The following is a 13,920-nucleotide window of genomic DNA, read 5'->3' as shown; positions in this document are numbered from 1 at the left end:
AAGTCGCTCTCAGGAGTTCAGTGACTTCAAGCGTGGTACCGTGATAGGTTGCCACCTGTGCAATAAGTCCAACTGTGAAATTTCCTTGCTACTAAATATTCCACGGTCAACTGTTAGTGGTATTATAACAAAGTGGAAGGAATTGGGAACAGCAGCAACTCAGCCACAAAGTGGTAGGCCATGTAAAATGACAGAGCGGGGTCAGCTCATGCTGAAGAGCACAGAAGTCACCAACGCTCTGTAGAGTCAGTAGCTAAAGAGATCCAAACTTCGTGTGGCCTTCAGATTAGCCCAACAGTGCGTAGAAAGCTTCATGGATTGGTTTTCATGGCAGCTGCATCCAAGCCTTACATCACCAAATGCAATGCAAAGCGTTGGATGCAGTGGTGTAAAGCACGCAGTCACTGGACTCTAGAGCAGTGGAAATGTGTTCTCTGAAGGGCGAATCCCGCTTCTCTGCCTGGCAATCCGATGGACATGTCTGGGTTTGGCGGTTGCCAGGAGAACAGTACTTGCCTGACTGCATTGTGCCAAGTGAAAAGTTTGGTGGTATTATGGTGCAGGGTTGTTTTTCAGGGGTTGGGCTTGGCCCCTTAGTTCCAGTGAAGGGAACTTTTAAGGCGTCAGCATACCAAGACATTTTGGACAATTTCATGCTCCCAACTTTGTGGGAAAAGTTTGGGGATGGCCCCTTCCTGTTCCAACATGACTGCGCACCAGTGCACAAAGCAAGATCCATAAAGACATGGATGAGCAATTTTGGGGTGCAGGAACTTGACTGGTCTGCACAAAGTCCTGACCTCAAGCCGATAGAGCACCTTTGGAATGAATTAGAGCTGAGACTGCGAGCCAGGCCTTCTCATCCTACATCAGTGCCTGACCTCACAAATGTGCTTCTGGAAGAATGGTCAAACATTCCCATAGACACGCCTAAACCTTGTGGACAGCCTTCCCAGATGAGTTGAAGCTGTTACAGCTGCAAAGGGTGGGCCAACTCAATATTGAACCCTAGAGGCTAAGACTGGGATGCCATTAAAGTTCATGTGCGTGTAAAGGCAGGTCGACCAATACTTTTGACAATATTATGACTCCAGCATATTGTATAGCACTTTATGAATACACTGAAACAAATGCCACTGTTACCCTCCCTCGGAAAATGCTAGCTGCCTGGCTGATTCTTGCTTCAATACACTTAGAAATTGAGCCAGAACAAATGTGCAGACCAAAAAAGCCAGATCTCCTTAACTGCATACTTGAAATCACAATGTTCAGAAAAGAAGGTCAGCAATGGCAGTCTATATACTTCCTCTGTACTGGTTTCTATTAAAAAACAAAAAGATGAACATATAAAAATCACAACCTCATTTCCAGAGTTCAGGAAAGCCTTTGTATACAATTTAAAGACCAGTATTTCTCCACACCACCTGACAAACTTTGATTTAAAAAAAAAAATAAATAAAGTAAAAGTATTGAATACAAAAGTGTATGGCCAGCTTTAAAGTGTCACTAAACCCACATAATTAAAAACTATCAATAAAATGCTGTATTACATGCTGTTCATATTCACTGAGTTACTATGGGATTAGTTTTCTGTATTCTGCAAAAAACCTGGTTTATCCCACTGTTCTCTGTCTCCCACTCCTGTGCACATCCCCAATACAGTTGGGGATTTTGCAGAGCAATGTTGGCAGGTACTGCACATGCTCAATTTTCAGTGAGTTTCTATGCCGTGCATTTCCTCCCTATCACATCTGAGCAGCACATGTGACTATAGAGTCACACATGTGGTGGTATACATAGTGGTAAAATGACAGCACACTCCCTCTCTCCTCCTCCATGACCACAAACCAGCTAAACACAATGGGGTGGAATATTACATTTTGATTGATGGAGGCTTCACCTCCCTGTTCTAGGACACAGGCTGGAGGGGTGTGACACAGCCTGATGACTGCCACCCACAGCATGGTATTGCCAAAAAATAAAGATTTGATTTCAAATATATATTTGTATGATGATTAAAAACCGTTTGATATTTATTTTTACTCAGTATCCCAAAGGCTTTTTTTATTTTATTATTTTGAACATGTGACCAGCAGCAGAAGACTAGAAGCTCCTCCTGTTTTCCTGCAGACAGGCTCGGAAAGAGCTGGGTCATTTGACAGTTGTAACTCAATTAGAAAAAAAAGGTACTTAGATTTTTTTTTTAAATTAAAATAATGACAGTTGCATCACCCATATACAGAAAGAGAAAGGATAATGTAAATTAAACAGTGTGTGTTTAGTATCACTTTACGCTAGGTTCACATCTGTGCGGGTGATGCCGCTGCGGATCCGCACAAAAATCTGTGCAGCAGCACCACCCGCACAGAGGAATGCGGACCCGCGGGCGGATGCCATCAGTTTTCCAAAGAGGTGCAGACACTTCTTCCCTGCATGTCCCGGGTATGGGAGTCCATTCAAATAAATGGGCTCTCGTGCCTGTACAAAATGCGGCCCGCACGGCCGCATATATGTGAACCGGGGGGTTAATCTGACCACAGACAATGCAAGGTGGATGGAGGGACATTGTATCCTGATAGCGGGGACTCTCCACTGTCAGAATACAATGATCAGCAGCTGCATGATTGAGAAACATTTTCCAACAAGATAATTCAGTCCCCTTCTGAAGCGGCTGAATTTCAAACTAGCTATGGCTAACTTTACTCTGTGTTCTGCTGTAGGACTCTCACTTTTTTTTTTTACTCCTTTGTCCTCCATGGATGTTACCCACAAATCCCGCATGTGCAGCAAACCTTGGTTCAATGTTACCATGGTGTTGTGGTATTAATATCAACATCACAGTTCCTCCCCATGGCAATAAGTAAACACAAGAGATTTTATACAGAAGTGAGTGACAATCTATTCCAAAGACAGATGAGGACGTCATCAGGACGCTCTGAACATCTTGGCACGGTAGGATGCCATGAATGTGACAGCAACTGGGCATGTGCAAGTGATGTCACAAGGAACAATAACAGTTATATCTCTGGAAGGGAATGGCTCGGAACAAAATCTTTGCCATCAACATGTGGCATGTATAATTAGATTGGAGACCAGGACAAGTTCGAATCTCAACCTTACTTCTACTTTAATGTCTCGTTCACATTAGCAAACCACAAATACACAGCCGCTGGTGTACACTAGAAAGGATGCCTATGCCCCAATTGTATACTTTAAAATCTATTGGTTATTAAGCATTTGGTTTTAAATATCACCACAAGGAGGGGATATTGTATTGATATCAAATTGATATGGAGATGTTCTTGTGCTTTTTATGGCCCTGATGAAGGGGATGCTCTTGGATCCTTGAAATGTGTTGGCTTTTTAAAGACTTTGCTCCTGACTTTTACTGGAATAAAGCAGTAAGTGGACCTCTTAGCAGTGGTGTGGCGTGCCAGTTTTCATTTTTCTTACATATGCCCCAATCCTGGCGTATCGCAATCTGTCATGTGTGACATTTCAGGACAGTTCTAGTCATGGCAGTGTTGTTGTGAAGTGGTGGTTTGCGTCATATCCTGCTGAACTGATGAAAAGTACTGCATGCACCAAGGCAACACTACAGTGTGACCTAACAATATTAGAAAGCAAGCATTTTGCCTTGTCATTGCATGGGATCAGTGCTGGAAATAGCTGCCAGTGCAGCCCCCAATGCATCTGGTGTGAATGAGCTCTAAAAGATGATACACAGTTGTAACATAAGAGATTAATGTAATAGTGCAAAACTCTTGTTCTTGAAGATATATTTGTGATGCACACTAAAATGACTTCCTGCACTTTGTATTGGATGGCAAACGGCAGGTCCATGCACTCCAAATGCGACAGGCACTGTACTGGAGGGCATGCATAAAACAATTAATTTTCTTGCATCCATGCTTTTGTCTGTACAGGATATTGCAATAAATGCATGGCAATGAATATAGAGGGCTAGAATCAAAAGGGTTCTACAAGAAATAGAAACTGAAAGCATTTAGCTGAAATACAAAGCTCTGTTTTATCATGTTCGAAGATCTGAGTGAACAAAAAACAAAGTACAATGTTGGAAGTCTACCAACAGGCTTAATACATGCAGTTTTATCATCATGATTAAAGAGCTGTCACAATGGAGAAGGATATGGCCAACTTACAGTTAGACAATATGTACAGTGATCCCTAGCACTATATAGGTAAAACTCGAAAAATTAGAATATCGTGCAAAAGTTCATTTATTTCAGTAATGCAACTTAAAAGGTGAAACTAATATATGAGATAGACTCATTACATGCAAAGCAAGATAGTTCAAGCCGTGATTTGTCATAATTGTGATGATTATGGCTTACAGCTCATGAAAACCCCAAATCCACAATCTCAGAAAATTAGAATATTGTGAAAAGGTGCAATATTCTCAGCTCAAAGTGTCCCACTCTAATCAGCTAATTAAGCCATAACACCTGCAAAGGGTTCCTGAGCCTTTAAATGGTCTCTCAGTCTGGTTCAGTAGGAATCACAATCATGGGAAAGACAGCTGACCTGACAGTTGTGTAGAAAACCATCACTGACACCCACCATAAGGAGGGAAAGCCACAAAAGGTAATTGCAAAAGAAGTTGGATGTTCCCAAAGTGCTGTATCAAAGCACATTAGTAGAAAAGTTATGTGGCAGGGAAAAGTGTGGAAGAAAAAGGTGCACAAGCAGCAGGGATGACCGCAGCCTGGAGAGGATTGTCAGGAAAAGGCCATTCAAAAGTGTTGGGGACTTTCACAAGGAGGGGACTGAGGCTGGAGTCAGTGCATCAAGAGCCACCACACACAGACGGATCCTGGACATGGGCTTCAAATGTCGTATTCCTCTTGTCAAGCCGCTCCTGAACAACAAACAATGTCAGAAGCGTCTTACCTGGTCTGTTCCTCAGTGGTCCAAAGTCCTCTTTTCTGATGAGAGCAACTTTTGCATCTCATTTGGAAACCAGAGTATGGAGGAAGAATGGAGAGGCACACACTGCAAGATGCTTGAAGTCCAGTGTGAAGTTTCCACAGTCTGTGGTGATTTGGGGAGCCATGTCATCTGCTGGTGTTGGTCCACTGTGCTTCATTAAGTCCAGGGTTAACGCAGCCGTCTACCAGGAGATTTTGGAGCACTTCATGCTTCCTTCCACAGACGAGCTTTATGGGGATGCTGACTTCATTTTCCAGCAGAACTTGGCACCTGCCCACACTGCCAAAAGCACCAAAACCTGGTTCAATGACCGTGGGATTACTGTGCTTGATTGGCCAGCAAACTCGCCTGACCTGAACCCTATAGAGAATCTATGGGGCATTGCCAAGACAAAGATGAGAGACATGAGACCGAACAATGCAAAAGAGCTGAAGGCCGCTATTGAAGCATCCTGGTCTTCCATAACACCTCAACAGTGCCACAGGCTGATAGCTTCCATGCCACGCCGCATTGAGGCAGTAATTGCTGCAAAAGGGGCCCAAACCAAGTACTGAGTACATATGCATGCTTATACTTTTCAGAGGTCCGATATTGTTCTATGTACAATCCTTGTTTTATTGATTGCATGTAATATTCTAATTTTCTTAGATTGTGGATTTGGGGTTTTCATGAGCTGTAAGCCATAATCATCACAATTATGACAAATCACGGCTTGAACTATCTTGCTTTGCATGTAATGAGTCTCATATATTAGTTTCACCTTTTAAGTTGCATTACTGAAATTAATGAACTTTTGCACAATATTCTAATTTTTCGAGTTTCACCTGTACATTGCTATCAGCACGGGTTCTAGACTCTCCTGATTAAAGTGGAACTACACTGTATCTGAGCACCACAAACTGAAAACACTACTTAAATTCACTTTTATTATTTAAAACAAAACTCACCCATCTATCCATGTCTCCTTGCTTTATTTTGTTGAGAAATCACTTTGAAAAACACTCCCTAGCATTTCCTCTTCATTAAAGTGGAACCTCGCCCGAAAGGGAAACTTTCACTTTTCCTTCACCTATCCTCTTTTTTTTTTTTTTTTTTTGGGGGGGGGGGGGGGGGGTACCTGATTTTGACAGGCCATCGGAGGGAAAGTTCACCCCCTCCATCTCTCCTTGCAGCCTCTTGGGACACATCGCAGGTCTCAGAGGACTGTAGGACCATTCATGGGGCGTAGTGAGGCTTGCGCATGCACAGTGAGCAGCCAGCTGTGAAGCTGCAAGCAGTCACAGCTGGCTGCCCACAGTTATGATGTCGGCACCTAGACCGAAAGACCGGCAAAGGGCTGGGTCGGGTGAAGACTTTGCTGGATCCTGAGACAGGTAAGTGTCTGTTTTTTAAAAGTCAGCAGCTACAGTATATGTAGCTACTGACTTTTAAATTTTTGTTTAAGAGCAGTAGATTATGTTGCATTTATTCCAAGAATCCATTTGCCTTTAGCTCAGGGATGCATACAAGACAGTGTGTGCTTAGCTGAGAAAGCCCCTCCTCCAGATAAAAGGAAAAAAATGCCCATGAGCACTTCTGGGATGTATGACATCATTTTTGCCAAGGCCAGAAACCAGGAAGCAACTGAATACATTTATAAAAAAAAAAAAAAGTTTAAACCGTGTAAACATATAATTTCTATCCATTTACTAATGCTAGCAGCATAAGGATTAAATATAGTTCATGCTGACTGAGAGAGTTTAGTTCCACTTTGATAGAAACATACAGGACGAGATAAACATATGCTGGACCTGTCAGGGTAGAACGTGACAGAAAATCCTCTATTGAGAGCACAGACTGCAACAGAATACTTTTCTCCCCCACCCACTTTCCCTGTAAATTTTCCTGTTCCAGTGACAACGCATCCCCTGATTTCTGTCCTGCGATCACAGAAAATGGGATTATTTGTATTTTTTGCCAAGCCTGTGTGAAAATAAAAAAAAAAAAAGTGTGTCGGCTCTAAAGTGTCACTCAGAAGGTGGGCGGAACTCACACGCCATTTAGACCCAGCATGTCCAGATGCCATTGGGGTGGCTCCATAGACAGCACAAATATTAGGAGCCTCTATTAAAAAAAAAAAAAAAAAAAAAAAAAAAAAAAAAAAAAAAAAAACACTCAAAAACATATAATAAATACAAAAAAATATAATAATTAAATAGTTCCACTCCAAAAGATATAATAGAATATGATGAGTAGAATGAAACTGAAAGCCCTTATTCCAAGACCGTTGACCAGTGTTCACACCTGTTTGTGCTAAGATCACATACCGCACTCACCAGATATTGGTGAAAAAAAGACGCCTTAAATATGGGCTCAGGAATCCTAGAACCCCTCAACTTAGCCTCCAATCACCAGGTTTAGGTGGAAATCCCCCAATGCAGGTAAAGATATATGCCTCAGAACTCCAAACCGTAGTTTAAGTCAGCCTCCAACCTCCAGGACCACCAGAGATCAGTCGCCATAGGATGATCAGTACAGAGAAAAAAATGTATATTTTTTTTCTAAGCAACTTATTCACTCCCTTGTCATATCACGCCTTGACTATTGTAACTCCCTCATTGGCCTACCTCATCACAGGCTATCCCCCCTCCAGTCTACCATGAACGCTGCTGCCAGACTCATCCACCTCACTAACCGTTCTGTATCCGCCACCCCTCTCTGCCAATCCCTCCACTGGCTCCCAGTTGCCCAACGGATAAAATTCAAAACACTAACAATGACATACAAAGCCATCCACAACACTGCCCCAATTTACATATCCAATCTTATCTCCAAATATCACCCAAACCATACACTTCACTTCTCGCAAGACCTCCTACTCTCTAGCTCCCTGATCTCCTCCTCCTCCCATGCTCATCTCCAAGACTTCTCCAGGGTGTCACCCATCCTCTGGAACTCCCTACCCCCATCTATCAGACTATCACCTACTCTACATGCCTTTAGGTGATCTCTGAAAACCTATCTCTTCAGGGAAGCCTATCCCGCCCTCTGCTAATTCTGGAATCCTCTACTCTTCCAACCAGTCCACCCCCCCCCCAGTTACTACCTACTGTACCATTCACCCCTCCCTCCTAGATTGTAAGCTACGAGGAGCAGGGCCCTCAATTCCCTCTTGTATTGAACTGTATTGTTACTGTATTGTCTCCCACTATAATGTACAGTGCTGAAAAAACCATTGGCTCTATATAAATCCTGTATAGTAATAATAAATGTATATAGTGTAATACTGCAAAACTCAAACAGAATGAATGCAAATACCAAATCACTCACATCTTAAAAGAATGTAATCAGCATTTATTATTTATCTGGAAGCCAAAACGCCACATCACGAGGGTAAAGATCTCCCTGTCAGAAATAGATGACAGCATATTAAAATCCACCCTCTAGCAAGATGGCCCCTGAAAGCGCCACAGGCCAGCATGCGCTCCACTCACTGGAAGTGAAGTGGTACGTTGGATGGCGAAGCCAGAAATGCGTCAACGCTTTTCGCCCCTCCTTCAGGGCTGTGAGAGGGTCTGTGAAAACGCCCTGAAGTTAGAAGCCGATTGGCTACCATGCACAGCTGGACCAGATTTTGCACTCTGCAGTTTTAGTAAACCAACCCCATTGCATTACTCCCCCGCACTGTGTACAGACTGCTTGCATACCACACATGTCCTCCACACACACCGAGATTTCTCACACACACTAAATTGTATAAATTTCCCCCAATGATCTTTACCGATCAGAAAACACTTACAAAGAATGGCTTGATTGAAAATGATTCGAATACCATAATTTACAGGGACTCCTATAACCCAGACAGCAAAACAAGACCTCAGAGAGCGACAATCACCTTCACTGAAAAAGATCTGATAGAAGGAGCTGACAGATGTAAAGTGAATGTACAGCTCAAAACAGTCTTTCATAGTTCTGGAAAGAGGAGGGAAGGGTTAGACCGTGTGGCAGATTTGTATTGCTGTCTGTGTCCCCGCTGGGTAGATTTACCCCATCTGTCCTACTGACTATTATCACCCAACTATACAGCGATGACAAATCTAAAGCTGGCCAGACGCTACAAAATCCAATTTCCTTTAAGCTGACCATACATTCTGATACTACAATCTGCTTTAGATCTACCATTAACTATGTACTGCAGAGGTGTGCCTGATTGGATACTAATTGAAAGGATAGCTTTGGTGTGTCCTCCTATTACACAGATTTAGTAAATACAAAGGAAACTGTACAATCAGACTGTAAAGTTTACAACCAGCGTTAGGGTGGCAAACACACTACCTAAGGCAGCAGAGTGGCTAGATGGTTAGCACTTCCGCCTGACAGTACTGCGGTCATTGGTTAGAATCTCAACCACAGTACCACCTGCCTGGAGTTTGCATGTTCTCCCTGTGCCTGCGTGGGTTTCCTCTGGGTACTCTGGCTTCCTCCAACACTCCAAAGACATGCTGGTAGGTTAACTGGATCCTGTCTAAAAGTGCCCTAGTATGTGTATGTATGAATGTGAGTTAGGGACCTTAGATTGTACGCCCCTTGAGGGTTAGGGACTGATGTGAATGTACAACATACATATATATACACGAGTAAAATTGACGGCGCTATATAAGTACCGTTCATAATGACTTGGACGAGCTCTGTACAATCTCCTTTAAATCTACTGAAGCTATGTAATGAGGACATACCTAAAACTATCCAATCAAATTGTATCCAGTCAGGCAGGCCCTTATACTACAAAGTTTATAGTAGATCTAAAAGAGATTGTACTATCAGATTGTATAGTGTATGGTATAATATTTTTCTTTTTAAAATAACATACAAAAGTTATAATTACCTGCTCCGTACATTGGTTTTGCACAGAGCAGCCCCGGTCCTCCTCTTCTTGGGTTCCCATCCTGACCCCTCCCTCCTGCCTAGTGCCTCCAGAGCAAGCAGCTTGCTAAAGGGGCACCCAAGCAGGCTTGCTCCTGAGCTGCTGCTTTGTGTGTCTATTCATACACAGCCCTGCATCCTTTCTCTCCTCATTGGCTCACTGGCTGTGATTGACAACATTGGAAGCCAATTGCTCCCCCCTGCTGTCTCAGCCATGGAGGACAACACTGGATTGCGATGGGGCTCAGGTAAATATTTGGGAGGGGAGGGGCACACAGGTTATTTATCATAGAATGCATGAAGGTAAAAAACCCTGAGCCTTTACAACCACTTTGTGGTAGCCATACATATTTCAATTTTATTATTCAATCAATGCGATTCAATCAAAAAGAATCTACAAACAATCAACCAGCCATAATTGCTCATAGATATAGCCTTGATTTAGGTCAGATTCAATCAAACCGAGTTGGTTGGCCAGAGTGGAAAGTTATTGGTTGACTGATCATGAATGCAATCGTATTTTGATTTGATAAGATTACATGGTGGAAACAGATACGATTGAATTACAAAAATATAATAAATTACAATTGTATCTTAACCCCTTTACAATCCCAACACGTGCAGCAGCAAAAGGCTGGGCTTTAACACCCACAGGCCACACATAGGAGTTACTAGACAACCAATGTTTATGTGATGAGAGTACGCTCACTGCACACTCCCAGCACAAAGACTGAGCTGTCAAAGACAGCACTCAGTCTCAACTAAAGATCAGTAGCTTGTGGGACCGGCTTCAGATCATGTGACCAATGTGATAGAGGTCACATGATCACCAATCCTTCCTGCCCCCCAGGCGTTCCAAACTGTTCAAAAGGGACAAGCGGTTGACAACCAAAATCCTCTTCCCCGTGCGTGGCATATCAATCACATGGGTTGTCAATTATAGATTGGTTATTCCTATTGGAAGAGATGGTTTGGAACAGAACTCAATAATGTCTTGAAGTGTATGACTATCACCAGATATGTAGTATGAGGACAAACCTATACAAGTCAATTAATTTACATCCAATCAGACTGACCCTTACACTACATAGGTGATGACAGATCTGATGGTGGTCACAGACTGAATGATTCTATATACAGTATGATCGTATTTTCAACAGATTTACAGTCCGATCAGAAGATGGAAAAGATCACTCAACATGCCATACATTTCACCATCATACCGAATAATCTGCTTCCCCTATGATCAGATTTTCTGTCCAGACTGCTCAGCAGAATTCAATGAAATTGACAGATTTTACTCTACATCGATTTATGAAGTGGTCTGTGTCTTTATCATTATTCCTGGATCGAAGAATCCTTCCATCACCTCATTAGGTGTATGACCACCATAAAGAAGACTATACAACCAGATTGTATCATGTATAATCCCCTTCAGACTTTACAGTTGTCACCAGAACACAAGGCAAGAGTGATCTAAAGGCTTATTTACACCTGAATCGCTCTTTAAACAGTGATGTGGAGTGAATTGCTTTTCAGAGAGTGGACGGGTGCAGTGGACAGGTACTCAGGAGGCGATCCTACCACCACCTGACTGCCTGTTACTTTATTTTTCTGGACAACCAAATGGACTTTTATAATGCGAATGCCGCAATCATAAGTCTAGCACTTCTCTTGAATGGGTTGAGCTCATTGGCATTATTGCCCACCAAACACAGCAAGGAGAGATCATCTTTGCTGTGCCCCAAAGCAAAATGTCACAGCCATATCATGTGTACACCCCGTCCAACTGTCTTTGCAGCTTAAAGTGGAACTAAACCCATCAATTTAATGGTTTCAGAAAACAGGTACATTCTGGGCATGCCAAGAATGTAAATGTCACATTTGCGTGTGCTCTCAACCAAACTGTCAAACCATCAAATAGTTGGAGTCATAACTGATCACATGTGCAGCAGCATGGCAGTTGAAGATCAAACTGAGATGGCAGCTTCCTTGGCTTAAAAAAAAAAAAAAAAATCATAGGAGGGTTTAGTTCCACTTTAAAGTGGAACTAAACCCATCAATTTAACACTTTAAAAAAAAACTGTTACATTCCCAGCATGTGCCCGGAATACTAACTGTCACATTTGCTTGTGTTCTCAACCAAACTGTCAAACCATCAAATGACTGGTGTCACAGCTCGACACATGCAGCACCATGGCAGTTGAAGATCAAACAGAAGCCAAAGATGGAAGCTTCCTTGGCTAGAAAAGAAAAAAAAAAAAAAAAAAAAAGAAGAAGGAAGGATGGATGAGGAGGAGATAGGAGGCTGAAAAAAAAAATAGGGTTTAGTTCCACTTCACAGTGGAACCAAAGCCATCAATTTAACAGTTTAAAAAAAACAAAAAAACAGTTCCATTTGCAGCATATATGCCGGGAATGCCAACGGTCACATTTACTTGTGTTCTCAACCAAGCTGTCAAACCATCAAATGGTGTCATAACTGATCACATGTGCAGCACAATGGCAGTTGAAGATCAAACAGATGGCTGCAAAGAATCGGAGGGTTTAGTTCCGCTCTTCCTACCTGCCCTGTTGCCCCTTCAAATAGTTGTGAACAACCAATGGGAGGCAAGGATCAGCGATCATGTGACCACTGTCAAAGCAGACACGATTGTAAACCAGTCCCGTCGGCTACTGATTGTCAAGGCTAGATCATACCAGTTACAATGCAGTGGCTGGGGTGCGGTGCAGTGAGGCCCATCACAGTGCATTCTTCTGGTCACTTTCTTTAAAAAAAAGAATAAAACTTTATTGAAATGTTGAATAATCACATTTCATGAAGTTGCTGGTTACTCTGCAGTGTGAGATTATGAATTGCTTCCCACTGCAACATGGTTGTGTGAAGGGGGCACGGACGGCATTTTGCCTGATCATGCGCTGGATCAGGTGCCCAACACAGTCCTGCTAGATCTGGTGTGAACAGACTCTCAGTCCGGGACCAGGAGTCGGCTTTGAAAGCTCAGCGTTTGTGCAGCTCAGAACACAAAGCATACGTGTGGCCCCTGAGCATTACAGCCACCATATGTGTTGAGCAGTCATAGAGGGGGCAGCAAAAACACAGATCAACCACCTATTTTTACTGGTGTAAACTGAGTGTAAGAGAGGACACCCCCCCTCACTTTGTAGGGCTTTGATTTGACTTCCTGTTGCATCTGTGGGACAGGAAGTGAAGTGGAAATCCCCCCCATGGGGACACAGTCAGCATAACCCAAGCTGCCGGCTGCTTCCCCTTCCCTGCAGCATACAACACCCGCTCTAGGCTGGGCTCACGCAGTATATTGGCTGCTCTGAGCTCCATGAAGCCTGGAGAGTGCTAGGAGGGAAGGACAGCAGGGTCCGCCTGGTATAGGGGACCTCAGCCCGGTGAGCGGTGGGTGTGGCCATGGCACTCACCGATGGTGGAGATGAAGGTGGTGTTGAAGGCGTCCTCACTGAACCTAAAGAGCAGGCACGTCTTCCCCACCCCGCTGTCCCCGATCAGCAGCAGTTTGAACAGGTAGTCGTACGTCTTCGCCATCTTCACACTTTCCTCCCTGGGAACAGGAGCCACCGCCGGCCCGCCGGGACCGCTCACACCAATAGGATGCCGGGATTGGGGACTCTACTGTTGACGTCACCTTTCCTTCCACCCGATCGCCAATAGAGAATGAGAGGCGGGACCCCAAAGGCCGGTGTCACCCCGGAGACGGGTGACGCGCCCACGCTATCCCCGCCTCTTCTACCTAATTAGCTGGACTGGCGCAAGGCAACGCGGGAAATGTAGTCCTCTGCATACTGGCTGCGCTGACTGGAGGCCACGCCCCGTATGCGTGTCCTGATTAGCCGGAATGTAGCAAAGCCTCTTGGGATGTGTAGTACCTCAAGCTGGAAGTGGTCGATCATAGCGTTATGACTCCCTCTAGTGTATGAAGTGAGTATGGCCGGCTACAGCAAAATAAAGCGTAACTCCAGTTTTGTGGAGAAATAACATCCACCCCCATCTTTTGGGTGACACCGTCATTGGAAGGGTCCAGTCAGCTTTGTCCA

General features: G+C 43.7%; 1 protein-coding gene across 1 annotated transcript in view; it reads right to left on the bottom strand.

Annotated features, from left to right (window-relative positions):
* RAB8B (RAB8B, member RAS oncogene family) overlaps positions 1-13,494 on the bottom strand; it is a 57,309-nt gene extending 43,815 nt beyond the window's left edge. The window contains exon 1 of the mRNA XM_089671435.1: positions 13,288-13,494. Within this exon, the coding sequence (XP_089527561.1) occupies positions 13,288-13,411 (124 nt within the window). The 5' untranslated portion in view covers positions 13,412-13,494. The remainder of the gene's footprint in view (positions 1-13,287) is intronic.
* Positions 13,495-13,920: the final 426 nt, after the last annotated feature.

Source organism: Staurois parvus, unplaced genomic scaffold, assembly GCF_062004578.1.
Source record: "Staurois parvus isolate SC_StPar_1 unplaced genomic scaffold, SC_StPar_1.0 ptg000105l, whole genome shotgun sequence".
Lineage (NCBI taxonomy): Eukaryota > Metazoa > Chordata > Amphibia > Anura > Ranidae > Staurois > Staurois parvus.
This window is presented reverse-complemented; position numbering and strand designations above follow the sequence as displayed.